At 39.5% G+C, this 23,389-nt stretch overlaps 1 protein-coding gene across 1 annotated transcript; it reads left to right on the forward strand.

Moving 5' to 3' along the window:
* Positions 1–1,185: 1,185 nt before the first annotated feature.
* Positions 1,186–13,772, forward strand: NDP (norrin cystine knot growth factor NDP). Its single transcript, XM_081081379.1, has 2 exons — positions 1,186–1,462; positions 12,535–13,772. Exons 1-2 carry the CDS (start codon positions 1,289–1,291, stop codon positions 12,760–12,762), a joined length of 402 nt encoding a protein of 133 aa, XP_080937505.1. The 5' UTR covers positions 1,186–1,288; the 3' UTR covers positions 12,763–13,772.
* Positions 13,773–23,389: the final 9,617 nt, after the last annotated feature.

Genomic DNA, 23,389 nt, shown 5'->3' on the forward strand with positions numbered 1-23,389 from the left:
CTAATTGACTTATATGAGTTTGAACGTCTAATCTTGATCTTATCAATACTTTGTCCTGTTTATTTAGATGGTCTATGAGTAAGAAGTTTAAAAAAATATTCTACTATGAGCAAAAATCAATCTTTTATCTGAAATTTGTTTGGAAGTTTTTTGTTGAAGCTTTGATTGAAAATATTTTTTATACTCTATGTCTTCTGTTGTGATAAAAAGCATCAATGTTGGCTATGCCTTGTGGGTTATTGAAGTGATTTGGGGGGATCTCTGGACCCAAGTCCTTATTCCAAGAGGTAAATGGTTAAAAGAACAAAGCAAATATCAGGAAAACTGGTATAGCATGATCCCATTTTAATGGTAATTTTCCATTCCAATGACCACTTATTTTTTTCAAATTATGCCGCGTGCTCAGTCTACAGAGACTGCAGAAATGTGTGACTGTATTGGCAAATACACATATTGTTATGACCACACTGGAGGCCAGTTGGCATAATGTGTATATCAGATGCAGTTTGTCATTGATACTGGGTGCCACGGGGCTTAAAACAAAAACAGGATGAGCCTAGATCACAGAACTGGAAAACGAGGTGGGTGGCTGGTTATGGACTTAGAAGTGGAAAATGTATTTCCTTCACATGGGACATGGTCTGTGTTCATTAGTGTTAACCTTTCTCCTTTCTATCCTTGTAAGCTGACATTGACAAAAAGCTTACTGAGAAACTGAATAGATTCCAGCAACCAGGAATAAGGATGAGACCACCCTATTCAATTATGTTGTGGCCAGAACCACATGTTTCATTTTTACCATGGGTTCAAACTATTCTTGCTTGTAGGAACATGGACTCCAGCAATTAAAGTCAACATGTACTTCCATTAAGCCACTGTTTCCACTTCCAAATGGTTATAAACATGTAGCACAAGCTATGGAAGGGGTGTGGAAAGGATGACAGTTTATGCTAATGACACTCTAGAAACCAGTATTCTCTACTTGAAATGACATGGAAAAATTCTACTCAGTACCTCCTGGGTTCCGTTAGTTTTTCTCAGTAAATGTTTCTGGGGAAAATAATTTCTGTTTTCATTCCAGCTGTGCAGCAGATAGAGTGATGATGGATTGCAAGTGCAAAGAGTAAGACAAAACTCTGGCATACAAAGGACAATGACAACCAGAAAGCTCCAGCCAGATCCTGCCCGTTCCTTGGAAGGAACTGGATCCTAGGAGGTGAAGGCATTTCCGATTTTTAGTCCTCTGCCTCCCTCTGCTGTTCCTCTTGAGAAGTTTTTCTTTACAACAATGAGAAATCATGTACTAGCTGCATCCTTTTCTATGCTCTCCCTGCTGGCACTAATGGGAGATACAGACAGCAAAACGGACAGCTCCTTCATGATGGACTCAGACCCTCGGCGTTGCATGAGGCACCACTATGTCGATTCTATCAGTCACCCACTGTACAAGTGTAGCTCAAAGGTAAGACCAAGATCTCTGTGAGGGTAGCATTACTTCTAGAAACAGGAGAGAAACCAGATTCCTTTGTCAGGGGATGGAGAACTATGATGATAGCTCAAACCAGAGCTGTCCCACAGAGCTTTTGGGAGGATCGTGCGCTTATGGTTTCTCACCATGCTTTGCACTTTTGTCAGTAAAGCTGTCTAATTAAGCATGTGTAGATGCAGCCAGCTTCTCTCTTTTCAGGCTGCTTAAAGTCAATAGGAAAGGCTGGAAGGTTCTCACAATAAAATTGTTGTTAAAAGATAGGAGGGGTGTGTTTCATCCTTGGTTGTGAAATTTATGAGGGGTAGTGTCCTTTTTCAAGAAAGAAAAATGGAGTCTACAAGTTATTTTAACACTTTGTAAGAAATATGGTTGAGCAGTGAAATGTACTCCTTGAGGGGCTCTTCACAGTTTCCTGATGAAATCGTTGGTCATTGGCCTTGTGGTCCAAGTCCTTCTTCATCTTCTATGTTTATGTAAAAACTAGAGGCCCAGTGCACGGATTCATGCACTGGCAGGGTCCCTCAGCCTGGCCTGCAGGGATCAGGCTGAAACCAGCAGTCTAACATCCCCCGAGAGTTCCCGGAGTGCAAGAGGGCACTCTGCAAAGTTGCTGTCTTTCAGCAGCTCCTGCGTTGAGCATCTGCCCCTCTGGTGGTCAGTGAGTGTCATAGCTACTGGTCAGTTGGCTAGTTGGTCGGTCGGCTGGTCACTTAGGCTTTTATATATAGAGATGCTTTCAGAAGATAAATGGCAATTTTATCAGTTGTCATCTTTACATTGATTATCCAAATCACTCTTGTTTGGAGCATATTGTATGATTTTTGCACAGGCAACCTATGCAACTGATGTTTGAGTATTGAGACAAGTTGTGGGAAGGAATACCATGCTTCAAAAATCACTAAGAGTGACCAGCCACATGGACCACCCAGAAGGGAGGCTCATAGTAGAGAAGAGCAGACTTAGAATGAGAATTCTCATGGCTGTCACTGCCCCAAACAGTCACATGAAAGAAATTTGCCCACATTTGGTTAATAAGAATTTGTTTAGGTCAACCTCAGAGATTTTCACTTTTAATCCTGGAACTAAAACCACTTAAATATTCTCATATGGCAAATATTTTTTAAATTACCAGTATAATTAAGAAGTTTTTGTAATATCAACCCTTAGAAGTAAGAACATATAAGTAAGTCTCCCTACCCTCTATCTAAAAACTTACAACTTCTGTCTGCCTTTAAAATTTCCATAACTTGTCTGATTATAGCTCAATGATGATGGCTTGTTTAAGTTTGGGGGGAATAAAAATTTGAGTTAAATCATTTTAACCATTATATTAGTAAGCTCTACGACTGTGGGAAAAATTAGACATAAGGAGAAAGATTGCAACAAATAAAAGAGTTGTGTTACCAAACAGCACAAAGGATATTTGTCCCAAAGTCCTGCTTGTACCTAACAAAAACTTTCTGTCTCTTATTTGTACTTGTAGAGCTAAAAAAATGAATAAACTTAAAATTTTGCAAGACCACAGTCCCTTCTTAGGAAATAAAACTAAAACAAATTGAAAAATAAAGATGGGATATGTTTTTACAACTGTGCTCGGAAATGGACTGAAACAATTATTAGCTTCTCTTCCCCCACTCCCACGCAGCACTGGCTAGGATTAAGTGTTTCTTATTCCATGGGTGATTTCTCCCTCTGTTGAGTTGTCCTTCATAATCATAATTCTTTTTTAAAAAATGAATTAAAATAATTTCAAAGAAAGTGTCAATGTGATAATAAGAAGGAACAGAGAAACAGGATCATCTTCAAAAACAAAAGAACAATCTGGAAATATTTTGTGAAGGGATGGAGGGGTGCCTTAGCAATGGTCACATTCATTAAGGGAAGGTCAAAGAAGAGATGTCACTAACTCCAACCCAACAAACTCACAGTGTTGGAGCATGAATCTTAGAAACAGACTTTAGTCTACCTTTGTTCACCTCTGTTTCTTCCAGAATGCTATGTAAATAGTGCAAAATTGTGATAGTAAGAGAAATGTTTGTGATTTCATGGAAACAATCTGTTCTCAAACATCCCAAACTATCTCAAATATAGCAATAGTTTTATGTATGTAGTGCTTATAATTAGCAACCTTTCTACTTTGGCCATAAAATATGCCTGGCAGAATCTCAACTACCCAGACCTTTCCTGTATTTGATTTTCTTTATGTATCCAGGAACAAAAACTAGTTTTCATTCTGAATTATTTTCTAATTTTTAACTTTCACAGACTCAGGTTGGTCTTCTCTGTAGTGGGTCTCATTTAACAAAACTGTTTATCTTTCTAGACTTGGGATAAAGCATTTAACCTCTCTTTAGAAGATAGCCAACAGGGGTTTTTACAAAAAGGAGACTAGGGTAGATTTTTCCTCTCTGCAAAATTTCTCTCAACATGATATTCAAATGCCATTATTTACTAAATACATGCCTACTATTTGCTTCTTGATTGTTAATCCCTCCTGACTTACATTTATCCAATATGTGCCCTTAGGAAGACAGATGAAGGGGAGCTTGTTACCCAGGCTTATCGAAGAGAGGGCACCTGCTTGAACAGCTAATATTTGCCAGGCACTGTATAATAAATAATCTAATCATTGCTGACAAACCTGTGTTGGAAAGCATTATCATTCCCATTTTACTGGCAAGAAAAACTGAAATCTGGAAGAAGTATTACGTCCATTGCTCAGTATATATAGCCCAGGAGTAGCAATGTTTGCCTCAGAGCATTCGTCTAGCAACTTGGCTTCATATTGGAGGAAAGCAAACAGAATGCAGAAGCTAGTATTTAGAAATCCAGGCTTAACTTCTGATCTGCTGGAAATTATGACTTATACTCAGTAATCTTTCTAGAACTGGAACTAGTAGTGAAAGCTTTTCAGGGAGCATTCCATGAAACTGCCTGTTCCCCTAGCTCTAAACTTGCAGCTGGCCAGCCCCAAGGGTCTGTTGCCCCACTCACAGCAACTTAGGAAAGAGCTGAAATGGATTCAGGCAAAAAAGACTGGCTACAATGGTCCACCAAGGAGGTCAGAGTGGCCACAGATTGTGATGTGCCTGGTGGCATTTAGTGGTGACACCTCCTAGTATTGGGTACAAAAAATTCTGGGAGTGGCAGAGTGGCAGGTTCATTTACAATCTTGCCTGAAATTCCAAGTGAGTGAAGGCTATAGAATAAGCAGGCAAAAGGTCAGTAGTTAGTGGAAACGAGCTGTCTGGGGCATCTTTAAAGGAATTGAGGCATTCCATACTTTTAAATGAGAAATACCTGGCTTCAAATTCAAGGTCCACAGTTTGCCAACTGGGGAAAGAAGCAATTATTTGGTGCCTCTGTTTCTTTGTTGAATGGAGCTATTGCTATCTACCTAAATGTGTGGGCATGAATATTGGTGATAATATTTATAAAGCATCCAGCACAGTGTCTGGCATGATAGATATTAATAAATGATATTATGATCTTGATGATGAAGTTATAAACTTGACAGGTGTTTAAGCTCACTTTTCTATTTCTGTCACTACTGTGACCTCAATAATTGTTGGGATCTCCTATAGCCTTAAAGGATTAGGAAAATAAACCTCACTGTAGTTCATGCTGAACAGAGAAATTTGGCAGTGATGGGGGGAGCATGGAGGGATAAAGTCAAAGAGAAACAGATTCTGCTGTCTGACCTCCCTTCCCAGGTGAGTAGAGGAAAGAGGGGCTGGAGGGGGGTCACTTTTGGATTCATTCCAGGGAGAGGTATTCAGGAACTGAGATTGGGAAAGCAAGCTGGTAAGACAGTTCTGTGAAATCTGAGTTGGGTGAGTAGTGAGAGATGGTGGCCCTAGGACAGGGATGTGGAACCATGACATAAGGTTGTCTGAACTCTGAAGGGCCCACAGGAGCTGCAACAAAAGAGACAGGGGAGGAGGATTCAGGAGACAAATCCTGGGAGAATTCCCAGAGTATAAAGGACCTGGCATGCCAAGGACTGAGCCTTGGGGTTGGGAGGAAGTTGGGAATATTGAGTTTATAACACAATTAACTATCTGGGAGATAAGACTTATTTTTTTTTTAAAGTAACTGAATGTATACTGAATGCTTACTATGTGCAGGCATTGTGGTAGATTCCAGAGGCACAAAAATAGAAAAAAAAGACAAAGTTTTAGCTCTCATGTTTACAAGTAAATGGAGGAGAAAAGGAAGGGAAGTGTTCTGTGTGCGAAGGCCTAATGTCTGATTGAGTTTTTTATCAGAGTGAAAGGACCAGATTTCAGTTGGAGTTTGCAAAGTTCACACCCACCCTGTCAAAGCTCTCATCACTACCACCACATCCCCAATAAATACTGTTTCCTTCCTTTGGTTGAAATTTTGCTGATGCCCTGAGCCTGGCAGGGACACTTTAGATGGGGTCCTCAAACTTTTTAAACAGGGGACCAGTTCACTGTCCCTCAGACTGTTGGAGGGCAGGACTATAGTTTTAAAAAAAACTATGAACAAATTCCTATGCACACTGCACATATCTTATTTTGAAGTAAAAAAACAAAACGGGAATAAACACAATATTTGTATTTGCATGTGGCCCGCGGGCCATAGTTTGAGGACCCCTGCAAAGGGGTCTATCTAGGTCTCTGGAAACGAGTTGAACAGTCATTTGTTGAAGGTGTTGGTAAGAGAAGGTTTAGGAGAAACATGGGTAAATCTTGTTCCTGAGGAAAAAGGGGTGCCTCATAGGGTGTCATGGAATATAAGGTGTACAGTGTTTACTACCGAGAAAAAGGCAAATATGTTTCTCACTCAATTGAGGTAAAAAAAAGAGCCCAAACTCTGTTTTTGGATGGGACAGGTGCATCTGTATTCTTACACTGATGGAGACATCTAGTCAGTCATGGCCTGAGCCAGGATTCACGGGGGCTCCACGTGACAGAAGAGGAAAGTGACTTTAGGGATGGTAATAATCTTTCAACCAAGGGTGATGAAAGCCATCTGTGTTTGGAATTTCTCTCATTCAGAAGATAGTTGTGTATTGCAGAAAAGATATAACTGTCTAAGAACTATGATAGGGTCACCAGAGGGCCCGGAGGCCCGAGGTCTCCAGTGCATTCTTTGGTCTGGACCCAGGAATCACTGCAGGCTATAACCATCACAATGTCACTTGAACTTGTCCATGATGAACTTGAACATCTTATGAAAACTGAGGGCTTGACAGGCTGACTGTCATGGCCTAACAGCATAGCACTGCATTTAGGAGAAAAGGTTCAGGACTTAGGCTGTGTTGCTTCATAAGCCTGACTCTCCATTGTACAGCTATATGACTTCAGGCTGGTAGCTTTCCCTCTGCCTTTTAATTCCTTAATTTGTAAAATAGGTAGAGTTTACCTTCTGAAATGATTATTAAGAACTAAGTTGCATATGAAGGGCTTGGCACAGTGCCTGGGATATGGTAAACATTAAATACATGTTATAAATCATCATCCTTACTATTCTTTTTATTACCCGCGGACCTTTCTATTACTCTTAGCCTCAGCACATGGAAATCGGATAGGAGCATGAAGGAGCCTGTTCTTGAGCAAACACTCTAAACCTTCATATTGGAAGAAACTGACTTTCAGATCCAGCTGGAGCCAAGTGACAAGGTTGGGGAATACAAAGGAGCTACTGGAGAGGTTGCCTAGCTTCCTAGCATCAGGCCACTTGTTTGGGAAACATAAGATAATAAAAATGAAACTGGATCCAAAGCATATAACATGTGTCTGTCACTCACCTGGGCTGTGAGAAGTCATCCAAGCATGAGGAATATATGTCAACCACAAATTGGGGGCCACCATGTCTTAGCAGGTGACCTGATGTTTGAAGGTGTCAAATGTTTATTGAACTGAAGGAGGAATTGGTTAGGAGTTAGAGAGTGTGTGGTACTACCCAGAGGATTTCTGGGAGTCCCCAAATCACTGGAGGATAGAGCTGAGTGAGGATCTTAACAGTGAAGAAGGTATTATTTAGGACTGCCATGGATCTTAGAAGATTCAGCTCTGTGTACCCTTGGAGATGGTAAGGATGTGTCCCAAGAGGCCCATAAGACAAGGGTCAGACTTGTATGGAAATGATATATAGTTTGGGCTCCTAGAGGCAGGTCAAAGTAGATTAGAGAATGGTGAATTGGTTTCATACCTCAGGAAAACACCTTAATAAAGGGTGTCCCAAAATTCACACAAGAAGTAATTTTGATAGAAAACACAGGTTTATAATTAAAAATTGTAAATTTTTTATTGATCCATAAAGTATATAGTATAGGGTTATGTATGGAATAGGAAACTGTATTATCATGTCGCGATAGTGAGCACCATTAACTGTTACTGCCTGAGCAGCTGCAGTTTCGAAGAAGAATGGTCTGATGATGCCTCCAGCCCAAAATCTGCACCAAACAGTGACACGTTGTGGATGCATTTGTTTCTCAACAATCACTCGTGGATTTTCTGAGCCCCAAATGCGACAATTTTGTCGATTAACCAAGCCATCAAGATGAAAATGAGCCTCATCTCTGAAGATGAGTTTGTTCTAAAAATCAGCATCCACTTGTTGTTGTTATATAATCCATTCAACGAACTCTATTCGCTGTGCGTGGTCAGTAGGTTTCAATTCTTGAGTCAATTGAACTTTGTAAGCATGAAGATGCAAATCTTTCGTGAGAATATGCTGTAGAGAACTTCTCGAAATGTCCAATTCTTGACCACGGTGCCGAATTGATGTCCCTGGACTCTCAGCAACACTCTCACAAACTGCTTTGATGCGGCTGCTCAGGCAATAACAGTTAATGGTGCTCACTATTGCAACATGATAATCCAGTTTGCTATTCCATACATAACCCTGTACTGTATACTTTATGAATCAATAAAAAATTTACAATTTTTAATTATAAACCTGTGTTTCCTATCAAAATTACTTCTTGTGTGAATTTTAGGACACCCTTTATCAGGAGGCAGGATATTATAGTGATTTAGACAAGGGGTTTGGTTTCAGACAGACCTGAGTTTGACTCCAGCTATGCCTTTTATTAGCTATATGAGTTTGAGCAAGTTACTTAAACTTTCTAAGTCTTCATTTACCTTATCTGTAACAATACTACAGATTTACTTTTTAGCATAGGATTGTTATGATGATTAAATGAGATTAAATGTTGTAAGCAGTCAATAAATTTTAGTGCTATTGTTATTATGAATTAAATGGTCACTATCTGGGCCTTGCTAGTCAAAGTGTGGAGGTTAGCACTGCAGTACTCACATACACCAAAATCTTATGAGAAATGCAGAATCTCTGGTCTCACTAAGAACTACTCAATCACATTATACATTTTAACGACATTATTTACATGCATTTTATAGTTTAAGAAGCTCTGGTCTAAAAGAGGTCAGAAGACATTTATTAAATCTGTAACACAGGTGAGGCATGGCAGAGACTAAAATATGGAATATCAAGAGTGAACCTGGAGAGCAGATATTTACCTCTTTCATTCCTTAACGATACACATTATGGATCTTATCTTACACACTCCCCACTTCACCTATCCAACATACACAAAACACACCCAGATTTTAATATAGTTTTCAGCTTTCAGATAATATCTATATACTGGTAATCTCTAAGAGAGTGGATTTGTGCTTGTGTGCACATATGTGTGTGTTGAGGACATCAAGGGCCCAATAATTGTTTCATAGTCTCTTCTTCAAGGAAAAAGTATTTTAATTTGGCAATGAAGGGTAGTTGACATTTCATTAGGCAGAGCTAGGAGAAAAGGGTATTCCTAAAAGAGTAAAGACATGAGCAAAAGTAAGAGGCAGGGAAATTCAGTATAGTTCCATGAACTCCTAAGTAATTAAGCTTGATCAGAATAGGGAGTGGGTGATGTGAATGAAAACAGTTGTAAGAAAGACTGGAAAGATATGTGCAATCCATGTCATAGAGGGCCTTAGTCCCTGTTCAGGATTTTAAATTTTATTCTGAAGGCTGGGAGCAGTCACTGAAGGTGTTTATTGTATGTCTGTGCATTCTCTTTGCCCAGAAAGAGGGGCCCATTGGAGGTGACCCCAGGGTCGTCAGTGTTGGAGATCTTGTCCTTCAGAATGAGCTGAAGGTAGAGCTTAAAGACCCTGAAAACTTTTAGTGAAATTAGTACCAGTTTAATTTTTATACAAATGGCCCTACACTGCTGACTTTGTCATTTTACAGACCAAGGCTAATTGCCTGGTCATTCAAGGTCTGCATTTGGTTCACCTGTGTGTGTGTCATTTGGGGATGATGCCCCACCATGTCTTTGCTTCTGAATTAAGTCTGTTGGTATAGGTTCACTGTATCCATCCAGACTCCATTTTAGGAGGTTATTCTATGAATAACTACTTAATCTGCCTAATAGATGATCTGCAGTAGAGATGAGTAAATTGAACACTACTTCTTCAATATGAGATGTCAAAGAGCTCTTCCCATGTACTGGAGGGTGTGTGAAGAAGGGACTGGGGAAGACCTTGGACTCTCTTTCATTAGGGGGATAGAATTGGCCAAGGTACTACTGACCTATGGCATAATCTCTCAAAACCTATTTCAGATCATGTTAGTTTCAACTATCAATGTGAAGAGCAGGCAGTATAGAATCAAAGTTTTAATAAAACCCAAACAGGTTACAGCTGCCATTTTCTCTCCACCTCTGATCTTTCAGATAAAATAAATCAATAGGTCTCGCTCAGTTTATCTTCACCAAGCCCTGCTGGTTGTTTCCTAGTATCTCATATTCTCTTGGTTGCTCAGAGATTGTTGGATTCTGCCCAACATCTTCTCAGGTAATGATCTGTAATTATTAGAAGTCAGCTTCTCTTCCTGTTGGAAAGATGGGCAGGCCATTTCCTCCTTTGAATCCTTGGGTGTTTAATTCTGTCCTATAGGATAAGGTCAAAGATAATAATAGCTGGTGGAGTTTTTTTGTTCTTCTTATATTTTTTATTTCTAAGGATAATATTTAAACCTACAAAACTACCTTTACCACAAGTCTTTTTTTAAAACTTATCTTTATTGTTGATACTATTACAAATGTCCCCTTTGTTTGTTTTTTTTCTCATTGACCTCCTCCACCCGGCACCCACACCTCCCAGGCCTTTCACCACCCTATTGTCTGTGTCCATGGGTTATGCATATGTGCATTCAAGTTCTTTGGTTGATCTCTTCCCACCTACCCACCTACCCACCCCTGCCTTCCCTCTGAGATTCCACAGTCTGTTCTATAGTTCTATGTCTCTGGGTCTATTTTGTTAATTATTATTAATTTTTAAAATATATTTTTATTGATTTTAGACAGAAAGGGAGAGGGAGAGAGAGAGATAGAAACATCAATGATGAGAGAAAATCATTGATCAGCTGCCTCCTGCATGCCCCCTACTGGGGATTGAGCCCGCAACCCAGGCATGTGCCCTTGATTGGAATCGAACCTGGGGCCCTTCAGTCTGCAGGCTGATACTTTATCCACTGAGCAAAACTGGCTAGGGCCGGATCTATTTTGTTCATCATTTATTTTGTTCATTTGATTCCACATGAAATCATGAGTGAAATCATGCGATACTTGTCTTTCTCTGACTGGTTAATTTCATTTAGCACAATAATATCCAGGTCCATCTATGTTGTCTCAAAGGGTAAGAAATCCTTCTTTTATACAGATGCATAGTATTCCATAGTGTGCATGTACTGTAGCTTTTTTATCCACTCATCTGCTGCTGAGCCCTTGGGCAATTTACAATAGTTAAGATTTGGTGTGATTTTAATATCAGCTGTTAACTCCTAAATACCATGAAGTAAATGTCAAATGGTTTCATGTATCTATGTGTCTTTTATTCTTTTTATTTAAACAGTTCCACTTTTTATGTTCTTATTGATAGGTCTGGAATAACAGGGAAACTTTTTTCTATCACTTAATATGAAATTCAACAAGCAAAATCCTCCCACATTAACGTGGACTCAGGCTCCCTTCATCCTCTGTTCCCACTAAATAGGATTATATAGCTTAATGAATCAAGTAGCCCACCCAACCCCACCCACGGCTGCCACTTTCAGGACACCAGGATTTATATATGAGATACATAAATGAGCCTCAGCTCCATCTTCTTAATCTTTATGCACAATATTGAGTGTGTGCTTATGTCCATTGTTCTGGGGATAACTTTTGTAGTTTGCATCAGATGCTTAAAGAAGTCTGTTTACTAAAGCCACACGAAGAGACATTATAAAGAATACACATCCTCTGTTACTTCAGCCCAAGTTTTATTTTCATGCTAACCTACCTTTAGAAATGGAGATGGTTAGGATGAATTATTTGCCCCAAATGACCTGAAGATGTGATTACACAAATCTTAGGCTCCCTCAATGTATAAACCCAGAAGTGTCATTCCAGGGCCCCGAATGTACCTTGTTTCTATTTCATGCTCTTGTTTCAAGTTGTATTACCTAGAATTATTTTTCCTAAGTATCACTCAGATTATTCTTTTTTCTTCTTTTTCAGAAATCATATTCCTTTTGTTTAGAAATTCCCTTCCCTGAATAAATTTTTTTCTGTAGTTATTCTTTGCCCCCTGACTTTAATTTGGAATGACTTTCTGCATTTTAAGACTCATAAAGTTGACTTCGAGCCAATGGAAGACTGCCACCTGTCTGAGGATATTTCTTTTGTTCTTTGCTTTTTATTTTCACATCATGGTGGTAGGCCTTATTCAGTTGTTCTAAACTGTGAGTGCACTTAAGAATCACTGAAGGAGCTTTGAAAACCACAGAAGTCTGCCTCTGTCTTCGAGGATATTAACTCAACTGGTCTGACAAGGCCTGGGTGTGGACATTTTAAAAACAAGTTTTACCACATGATTCCAACATGCAACCAGAGTTAAGAGTCACTGATCTAATCCAGCAGGAATTGGCAAAGAGGATTAGGTCCTTGTAAAGGAGGCTGTGCAACCTGGCTGGGGTTTGGCATCTCCACAAGGTAACCACCTCTCTTCTCTCCCCAGATGGTGCTTCTGGCCAGGTGCGAGGGACACTGCAGCCAGGCATCACGCTCCGAGCCCTTGGTGTCCTTCAGCACTGTCCTCAAGCAGCCCTTCCGCTCTTCCTGTCACTGCTGTCGTCCCCAGACCTCCAAGCTGAAAGCATTGCGACTGCGCTGCTCAGGGGGCATGCGACTCACGGCCACCTACCGGTACATCCTCTCCTGTCACTGCGAGGAATGTGGCTCCTGAGACCTGCTGTTGAGTGGTTTTTGGATGGGACAACCTCCCCCCATCAGTGAGACAATTCAATCAGTCATGGACCGACTGGCAAGAAAGAAGTTAAGGCAAAAAAACGATGCAGCAATTCCCATGGGATTCTGCATATTCCAGTAATAAAGACTTTACATGCTTGTTGACAGAGAGAGATACCCCGGGAACCTATTGTCCATTCCTGTCTCCTTTCCCTGGTACAATTTCTTTTGCGTCCTTCTCAGATTCAGGCATCTTCCCCTTTGGTGCTGAATGTTGTTTGGGTTTCCAACAATTCAGCATTAGTGGGAAAAGTGGGCCCCCAGGCAAGGGTGGGTCAGACTGGCGCTGTTTGTTGCAAATTAGGGAAGCATTCACTTTGGAAAGCAGGAATGCCTGATTCTTTCTGGGACATCAGCTAATTTTTATTTATCTTGTCATTCGGTCTAAAGTTGCCATTGCTGCTAAAGGTTCCCAATTTGAAATTCCAGGCACCAAGCATGTGGGTATGTTTATTCAAGTTCAGTCACAGCCAGCTGACATTCAAATAATTAAACAGATTCTCCTATACAATGCTGGGACTCCTGATAGCTGTAATTACTATTCAGAAATGACTTTTGGAAAATAAAAGTGGTATAAGAATTTGTCACTTGAAGGTTCTCTCAGATAAATTATGGTAAAACTTTGTAAGGGAGCAGACTTATAAAGACCTGCACAAATATGGATTCTGCACTGACTTTGAAAAAGGCATATGTGTACTAGTGGCATGGAGAATGCACTATACTCATGCATGCAAATTAGACAACCAAGCATGAATCTATTTGTGGGTGTGCTATAGCTTTTGCCATGCTGCAGTCATTTTTCTCCGACACCCACTGGGCCATGTGAAGTTTGCTGCCAAAATGGTGGCCTGGCTCATCTTCTAAACATTTGGTTTAAATATATTTTGGTCTTTGAGGCTCCAAATTTGAGTTATTCCCATGTTGTGAAATAAAAAGAGAGTAATGTCAAAATTCTGACTGTGTAAGCATTGTTTTTTCCTACTAAATATCTTACTCTGATGCATCCCTATGGTGTGTGCATTGTGGTGGTGGTGGTGGTGGGAAGTCCAGAAAAAGAGGGAGATAGGGTTCCAGAATGCACTGTGGGGCATTTTTAAATTTGGCTTTTAGCCTCAGAATTGAGTTTATTGAATGAGCACAAAATCTAATGCATTCTGGCTTCCGAAATACAATAGGCACTACGAAATACAGTAGAAAAGTTATCGCCTATTTAATCTCTTCCTTTTACTCACAAGAGAATAAGTATTCATAAATGAAGTCCGAAGAACCAGAAAGAAGATAAATTGTTCACTGCTATGGTTTCTGTGTCATTGATCATCCAGTGCTATAGGTCCAATGATCTCCTGAGCATTACCAGAACATTCCCAGGGCCAGCACAGTGCTATGTCTGCTTTAGGCATCTCAACACTAACCCAGACTGGCAATTCAGTTTCCAGGGCAACCTTGACACCATGCTGTCTTGGCTCACCAGAAATGCCAATGCATCCCACTGTTAGTACAGCCAACCTGTGAATTACTTTTCCTGTAGAGATGATGGTTTTATAAACTCGTTGGCATAGCTTTCACACATTTTTTAAAAAAATCCAGCAGGGTTAAATTTGTATTTGTGACTTTGGAACAGAAAAAATCTAATGCTATTAAGCCTTGACCTTAATCTTAACCTTCATTGTGACAGAGCCAGGCAGTCCACTAAATTGGCGGTTGTCTCATTCTGAAGGCAAATATGAAATGGTAATTTGGACCATTATATGAAGAAAATTTTTGTCATAAAAAAGAATTAAATTTAATACCGACAGTTAAATGGTTATAATTCTTAACTGATAATGAAAGTATTAACCGCTGGTCACATTTACAGCTATTCTTTCATGTCACTAATCAAAAAGGGGAAATAATACTGTAGCCTTAAAATATATCTTTCTGGCTTTGAAAACTCAATTTGCTTTAAGAGTCACATGGCCCAAATTCCAGTATTTATTTCCTTACCTCCATTTTGAGACTGGAGGGGGTAGTTATATGACTCAGATTTTCCAAATTCCCAGGAAGCCATACAAAATATTCGTTTCAAATCCCATTACATGGTCTATTGTCAAAGCAGAATATGCTTGGAATATTCGATAATCATAGGACAGTGGCATTGGGAGGGCCATTAAAAAGCAGCTATTCTCTTTCCTCCCTAAGTTGATGAGCAAATGAAGGCCTGCAGAAAGCCAGGAACTTGCCCAAAGTACCAGACTTACTAGTAGTTGTGGATTTGGAACTAGAACCCAGATTTCCATCTCCACAGCATGCTGCTTCTCTTCCCCCCACCAGTGAAAGGAGCCTCACTCTTTCCAGGATCTTGGATGCTGACTATGGTGAATGGGCTGGAAAAGGGTGTGACGAGACAGTCATGTTTAAATGGGGCACTTCAAGGCTGAGAAAGAGAGAAAAAACCTTATATTTTCCCCAAAGACCTAAAAATAACCCTGGGAACTGAAAAAATTTAGACATGATTGGATTTTAGCTTACTATGGAATTTGTATTATATCTTTCAAAAATTAAACATATTTAGCCTTATTTTAATGTCTACCCTTAAGGGATTGAAAGAGAACCAAATGAAAACATTGATTGGTTAAAAACACTACTGCTGGAATGTGTAAGGAATGTTCACCCGTCTTTCCCATTTGTTATGCATGAGTAAAGGCAGACTGAAATATGTTATAATCTTAGTAGCTTACATCCTAAAAGTCTGTATGATAATCCATAATGGTGGAGAGCAAGCCTCTTATAAAATGATCTTATCCTCATTATTTATGAGCATTTAATAATAATGAGTTAACACTGCATTGGAAGATAGAAGGGCTTATGGACTGGATTGATGTCTCAGTTTCCCACACCAATCTCTTAAGTCTCATTTGTGTAAGCTCTTGAACTTTTCCCAGAAACTTAGAATGAAAGAAAATCAACCCTTCTAGGTCCTGAGAAAATAATGGTTGATTTTCTAGTAAACTCAAATGTTTGCTAATCCACCCAACACATCATTTTGTATTGGGTAGAGCAGGATTGCATAGGCATTATGACCAGGGAACACTTCAAGTTGATTTCTTCCTTGTAATTTTGGAGAAATTAAGGCACAAATGTGGTTTTGGTCACTTCTTTAAGCCCCATTAAAACATATACACTCGGTCCTGGCCGAGGTGGTACAGTTTATTGGAGCATTGTTCCTGCACTGGAAGGTTGCTGGTTCGATTCCTGGTCAGGGCATATACATAGGTTTCAGGTTTAATCTCCGGTTGCAGGAGGCAGTTGATTGATGTATCTTTCTTCTCTCTCTCTCTCTCTCTCTCTCTCTCTCTCCTCTAAAATCAATTAAAAAGAAATTAATAAAATTGAATTGATACAATTCCTTAAAAAAAATAATGACAATCTTTAAAAACACACACACACCATGTACACTTGAGAAGGAAAGCTGCCAAGATGGAACACTGAATGCATAGGGATCAATGGGTAAGAAGGCTTAGATCAGAAAGGAAAGCCATATCCTGCTAATGGTGCCTTCTTCAGGACCCTAGATGCAGCCACACCCTGGCAGAAAGACATACTCATTACCTTCAGAAGCTAGAACAGTGAAGAAGATTGGATCTGGGAAGAGAGGTTCTGCACAAAGCTGTATCAGTATATCCCCAGAGGAGTGCTTTGCTTAATAATTTCTGTTTCAATGCACAAACAGGTACCCAGAAACTACTTGCTGAAGGACAGTGTTTCATGAGAAAATGACATTACATGTCAACACACCAATGTCTTCCTGTAAGCCTTCACTATATTAATGAAATGTTTTGTATATGCTACCATAAATCTATAACAGCATAGGCCTTTTCTTTAATTTGATTGTGAATGTAACTCCAAATTCCACATTGAGTAAAGTCATTCTATGCCCTCAAATATGAATGTCTCTTCTTATGTGGTAGACAGACATTTTAAATTTGATGACTCTGGTGAACATGGACAAGCACCAGGGAAAGATGTGTTGCCTTAGCTGTCAATCTCTTCAGGGACTGTCTCAGCTGCAGAGTCACCTTGCCCAAGGGCATTCTCTCCCAGGGGTAGTGGAGGAGTGATGGAGGACCCAATGAGTGATGGAGGTGGAAGAATAAGAGCCTGACTATCTTGGCCTGATGAAAGACAACTCTAGTGGGCAAACTTGGTTCCAGAGTTGTCCACTAGGCTGACCAAGGTATGCCAGTTCTACTTCTCTTTCTGCCCAAGCTTGCTTCTCCCTTGGCCTTCCACAGGTGCTGATCCCTAATAAACACCCTGCACCACAGGCTCCATCTCAACATCTGACTCTTGGGAACCAAGCCCGAAACAGTGACTTTTACATATTTTATTGGCCTGTAAAAGGAAACACGTGCATCTCAGCTGTGTAGTATCATGATGTGGCCCAATAATATTTAGGGTTGAAATTAATGTTTCTGTTTCCTTTAAGTTCATAATTTAAATATATGTTCCAGCACCTACTATATGTCAGAATGCCAAATGCTGGAGCTGTTGAGGTGAAAAAGTCATAGCCTTGCTTTATGATGTGCACAGGCTACAGAGGGCTAGAGATGACTATAATTAAGTGTACTGATGACATATAGAGATACTCTACAAAGTAGATGATTTTTTTAAATATATTTTATTGATTTTTTACAGAGAGAAAGGGAGAGAGATAGAGAGTCAGAAACATCGGTGAGAGAGAAACATCAATCAGCTGCCTCCTGCACACCTCCCACCGGGGATATGCCCGCAACCCAGGCACATGCCCTTGACCGGAATCGAACCTGGGACCCTTCAGTCCGCAGGCCGACGCTCTATCCACTGAGCCAAACCGGTTTCGGCCAAAGTAGATGATTTTTATTGAGTTTATTGGAGTGACATTGGTTAATCAAATTATATAGGTTTCAGAGGTACAATTCTATAATACAGCATTCATATATTGTATTGTGTGTTCACCACCCCAAGTGTCTTCCATCACCATTTATTTTCCCTTTACCCTCTCCTAATCCCCCCACCTCCCCTTCCCTCTGGCAATCACCATACTGTTGTCTGTTTATGAGGTGTGTGTTTTTTTGTTTGCTTAATCCCTTCATCTTTTTCACCCAGCACCCTACCCCTCCTCTTTAACCGCTGCCAGTCTGTTCTCTGTATCTATGAGTCTATTTCTATTTTGTTGCAGCCATTGTGGAAAGCAGTATGGAGTTACCTCAAAAAATTAAAGATGGAACTGCCTTATAACCCAGCAGTTGCACTTCTGGGAATATATCCAATGAAACCGGAAACACTAATTTGAAATAATATATAGAGCCCTGTGTTCATTGCAACATTATTTACAATAGCCAAGATTTGGAAGTAGCTCAAGTGCCCATCAGTACGTTTGTGGATTTTTAAAAAAGCTGTGGTACATTTACACAATGGAATACTACTCAATCATGAAAAAGAAGGAAATCTTAGCTTTTGCAATAGCATGGATGGACCTGGAGAGTGTTATGCTAAATGAAATATGCCAGTCAGAGCAAGACAAATATCACATGATTTCACTTATATGTGGAATCTAATGAACAAAATAAAGCAGATGACCTTGTGTGTTCATTTTAAAGTGGTTGTTATAAAAGTAAGGGGATATGACTTTCAGTAATAACATTAGCATTTGTACATCACTCACATATATTGAATCTCATTTGGTTTTAAAAATATTCATATAAGTTAATTATTACAAAAATCTCACAGATAAGCTGGAGGTTGTCTTCTGACCTTATAAACTCTGTGCTTTCTTTTATTTCTAAAGCTTGTGACCAGAAGGACAGGACCATAAAACCATTTTGTGTTGGTATATGTCAGTTCTCATTAGCAAACTATGATCCCAGAATGAACACAAAGCATGCAGGACCTTGACCCCATTGAACTTTAGATAATATGCTATTCTAATATAAACTTCTGAAAAAAAAAGAAATAATTCTAAATTATGTATGAAAGCAAAGCCACATGTATGAGTTTAAAGCCCTATCATATTTGGCTATAATCTTTTGAATGACTCCAATGTCCTAATGTTATACATACATGTTAACTTGCATGTTTTATTTTGAAATTGTTGAGAATTGGATATGGCTCCCTAGGAATAGCTTAATTTGTGAGGCCTGTCATCATCATTATTGTTATCATCATTGTCATCATCGTTAACCTTGATTAACAGTGTGTAATGAAGCAGATTTGTGCTTAGCATTTTCTCTGCTTTATCTCATTTAATTTTCCCAACCAACTTTGAGGTTAATATTATCCCCAATTTTCAGATAGTATGAATTAGTGTTTATGGATTGTAATCGCTCAGACTTTTTTTTGTTTTCCAGAGTTTTTCATTATCTTCAACATGATCACCAAAACTAATATTGCCATCATCATCACAACGAATATCTAAAGCATCTGTACATGCACATATGTTATAAAATAAATTTTAAAGAAGTAAAGTACTTCCTTGTATTAGCTGACATTCTTTTTCTTTTAATTAAATCTTTATTGTTCAGATTATTACATTTGTTCCTCTTTTTTCCCCCCATAACTCCCCTCCTCCCAGTTCCCGCCCCACCCTCCGCCCTCACTCCCCACCCACTGTCCTCTTCCATAGGTGCACGATTTTTGTCCAGTCTCTTCCCGCATCTCCCACACCCCTTTCCCCCCCAAGAATAGTCAGTCCATTCCCTTTCTATGTCCCTGATTCTATTATAATCACCAGTTCATTCTGTTCATCGGATAATTTATTCACTTGATTCTTAGATTCACTTGTTGATAGATGCATATTTGTTGTTCATAATTTGTATCTTTATCTTTTTCTTCCTCTTCCTCTTCTTAAAGGATACCTTTCAGCATTTCATATAATCCTGGTTTGGTGGTGATGAACTCCTTTAGCTTTTCCTTATCTGTGAAGCTCTTTATCTGACCTTCAATTCTGAATGATAGCTTTGCTGGATAAAGTAATCTTGGTTGTAGGTTCTTGGTATTCATCACTTTGAATATTTCTTGCCACTCGCTTCTGGCCTGCAAAGTTTCTGTTGAGAAATCAGCTGACAGTCGTATGGGTATTCCCTTGTAGGTAACTGAGTTTCTTTCTCTTGCTGTTTTTAAGATTCTCTCTTTATCTTTTGCTCTTGGCATTTTAATGATGATGTGTCTTGGTGTGGTCTTCTTTGGATTCCTTTTGTTTGGGGTTCTCCGCTCTTCTTGGACCTGTAAGTCCATTTCTTTCACCAGGTGAGGGAAGTTTTCTGTCATTATTTCTTCAAATAGGTTTTCAATATCTTGCTCTCTCTCATCTTCTGGCACCCCTATAATTCTGATGTTGGTACGCTTGAAGCTGTCCCAGAGGCTCCTTACACTATCCTCGCATTTTTGGATTCTTTTTTCATTTTGCTTTTCCGTTTGGGTGTTTTTTGCTTCCTCGCATTTCAAATCATTGACTTGATTCTTGCGCTCCTCTGTTCTGCTGTCGGGAGTCTGTATAATATTCTTTATTTCAGTCAGTGTATGCTTAATTTCTAGTTGGTTCCCCAATATAACATCGAGGGTCTCATTAGTTTTCTTGTAGATCTCATTAAGTTTATCGGTGGCTTCTAAACAGTTCTTGAGAGACCTTAAAAGCGTGGTTCTGAACTCTATATCTTCCATTGACAATTTTGTCCTGTTTCTTTGTCTCCGCATTTTGTTATGCTTCCTTGATGCACCCCCTAGTGGTCTTTGTTTGTGGTCTTATAGTTAAATCTTGATTGTTGTAGCTAATTCCAGGGAGGGTTTGACCTCCAGGCCAAGTGGCTATGAGAATCAGCTGTGTCAGCAGTGAGAGAACTTCTGTCCTCTAGGGAGGTGCTAATCTGGCGTTTGCCTGAGGCTATCCGGCAAATGCCTCTGTGCAGGGCTTGGGCGGGGCGGGTCGCACAGGATCAACAGGGTGGGCCGGAGAGAGCAGTTATGGCGGCTCTCAGTCCTGTCCCCAGGGGCTCTGCCTCTCTGAGTCCCAGCACCTGCTGCAAAGCTCGGAGAGAAAGCTGCACTCGCTCTGACCGAAGCCAGGCAGTCCCGCTTCTCCCGTTTGAGTCTGGGTCCCTAAAGACTCGCCCGGATCTGGAGCTCAGAGTCTGCGACTCCCTCCCGATTGAAAACGCCAACCGTGCCCTCCGCCACCAGCCTGCTCAGCGCACTCCGCACCTCAGAATTTGACTTCAGCACTGCGCCTCCTCTGAGTGTCCGTATGCGTTTCTCTTTCCTCCTAGTTGTAGGACTTCCACTCAGCCAGCGTTCCAGTGGTTCTGGGTGATGTCCATTCCGTCTTTTAGTTTCACTTTTGAAGTAGTTGTTCAAAGCAGCAAACTCCGGCGTTAACCTATGCCGCCATCTTGGTTCCTCCCCTAGCTGACATTCTAAACCCTGCTTATGGTTTTAAAATCTAAATTCTTAATGTATTTTCTTCAGTTTTGGTCTACACCAGCAGTATGTTTTCTAACATTGCTAACATTCGATTATTTCCTCTTTTGCATTGGGATGATTTCCTCTTTCCCTTATTAGATTCCACAACTATATTTGTGATTCATGAATTTTTAAGTACCTGTTATTGGAAGAAGCCATGAGAAATCATAGTACTAACAGAATCACTGTTCTGAAAAGAAACATGGAAGGCATGTCATCCAACTCTCTCATTTTATATGTTTTTGATCCTGTGCCTTCTAATTTCTCAACCAGTATTCACATCATTGACCAATGCTATGTTCTTGATTCTTTTTGTAAAAGTGTCACTTTTTGCAGATGACATAATTCTTTATATAGTAACCCCTAAAAATTCCACCAAAAACTATTAAAAACAATAAACAAATACAGTAAAGTTGCAGGATACAAAATCAATGTACAAAAATCCACTGCTTGCCTTTATACTAACAATGAAATTTCAGAAAAAGAAATGAAAAAAAAAGGAAAATTCTATTTTATATTACCTATATCTGTGCTCCTTAATAGAAATTTAATGTAGGCCACATCATTTTAAATTTCTTAGTAGCCATGTTTAAAAAATAAAAATAAACGGGTAAAATTAATTTTAGCAACACATCTTACTTAATCCAACATATTCCAAATATTATCATTTCAACATGAAATCAATATGAAATGTTATTCATGAGATATTTTACATTTTTGTCATGCCAAGTCTTTGAAATCTGGTGTTTAGTTTACATTCACAGTGCATATCGATTTGAACTGCATATTACTTCTGAGATTTCAGGGATGTATTGAAATACCTGAGGGGAAAAAAAGCAAATACTGTATGGTGGACAAGTCTAAGAACAAGAGCAAAGATGATAAGCCTGCAAATTATGGATAAAACAGCTTATGACTTGGCAAAGCAATAGTTACTTGGACATTTCAGAGACTTTGCTACCAAAGTGGCTTTGCCCAACAGTACCCCAGAAGTCAGTGAATCCGAATTCACTCCTATCTTCACCATTAACTAGCTGTATGATCCAGAGCCAATCACTTATGCTTTCTATGTCTCAGTTTCTTATACCATATTAGAAAGGTCTCTTCCCATATCATGAATGTTCTTTCAACACACACACACACACACACACACACACACACACACACACACCTACCTGCTCTAACACTAACCTATTCTGAAAGTGAAGGAACTTTTTTTTAAAGGGGTTAAGATTTGTTTACAAATATGTTTTTATTGATTTTTTTTAGAGAGAGAGGAAGAGAGAGGAATAGGGAGATAGAAACATCAATGATAATAGAGAAACATTGATTGCCTGCCTCCGACACACACCACACTGGCAATCAAGCCCAAAACCCGGGCAAGTGACTTGACTGGGAATTGAACCATGACCTCCTGGTTCATAGGTCGATGCTCAACCACTGGGTTACACCAGCTGAGCTTTTTTTTTTTTTTTTTTAATCTCTTTCTGTTGTGTTTTCACCACTAAGAAATCTTAAATTTTTACTTATTGATTTTCTGTTTTTCCTTTTCTTCTTTTTAAGAGTTGTGCATTGGTGATGTTTTACACAAATGATAAAAAATGGAAGAAAACTCATGGAAATATTGCTTTGACTAATCTCAGAACATAGTGAATTGATGTTAGTGCACCATTCATTTTGAAAATTAAAAAAAAATAGAAATAGGGAATATTTCATTTTAAAAAGTATTACATTTTTCCTTTTATTTTTTTCCCCTAGCTCACTGTTCCTCTCATCTAACAAAAGTGACAAGCAGCAAATAAACAGGAAGAGTTGGTGGTGGTGAGTCAGACATAGCTTAGCTTTTGTGCATTGAGGCCCTGGATATATGCCAGGAGCCATTTAGGGAAAAAGAGAGGCTTTTAGGCAGAGTGCTCATTCATAATTAAGTTGCTTAGTTGCAGGGCCATCAAAGAAAAACTTCAAATACCCTGACAGCAAAGCCACCTGTGCTGAAAGCAGAAGCAGGATCATGCAGTGGAAACACAGGGCCGATGACAGATACTCAGAAAGCACTGAGCAGAGAGAACCCTTTGAAAGACAAAAGCCAAAGC

Source organism: Myotis nattereri, assembly GCF_964212035.1.
Source record: "Myotis nattereri genome assembly, chromosome: X".
NCBI lineage: Eukaryota > Metazoa > Chordata > Mammalia > Chiroptera > Vespertilionidae > Myotis > Myotis nattereri.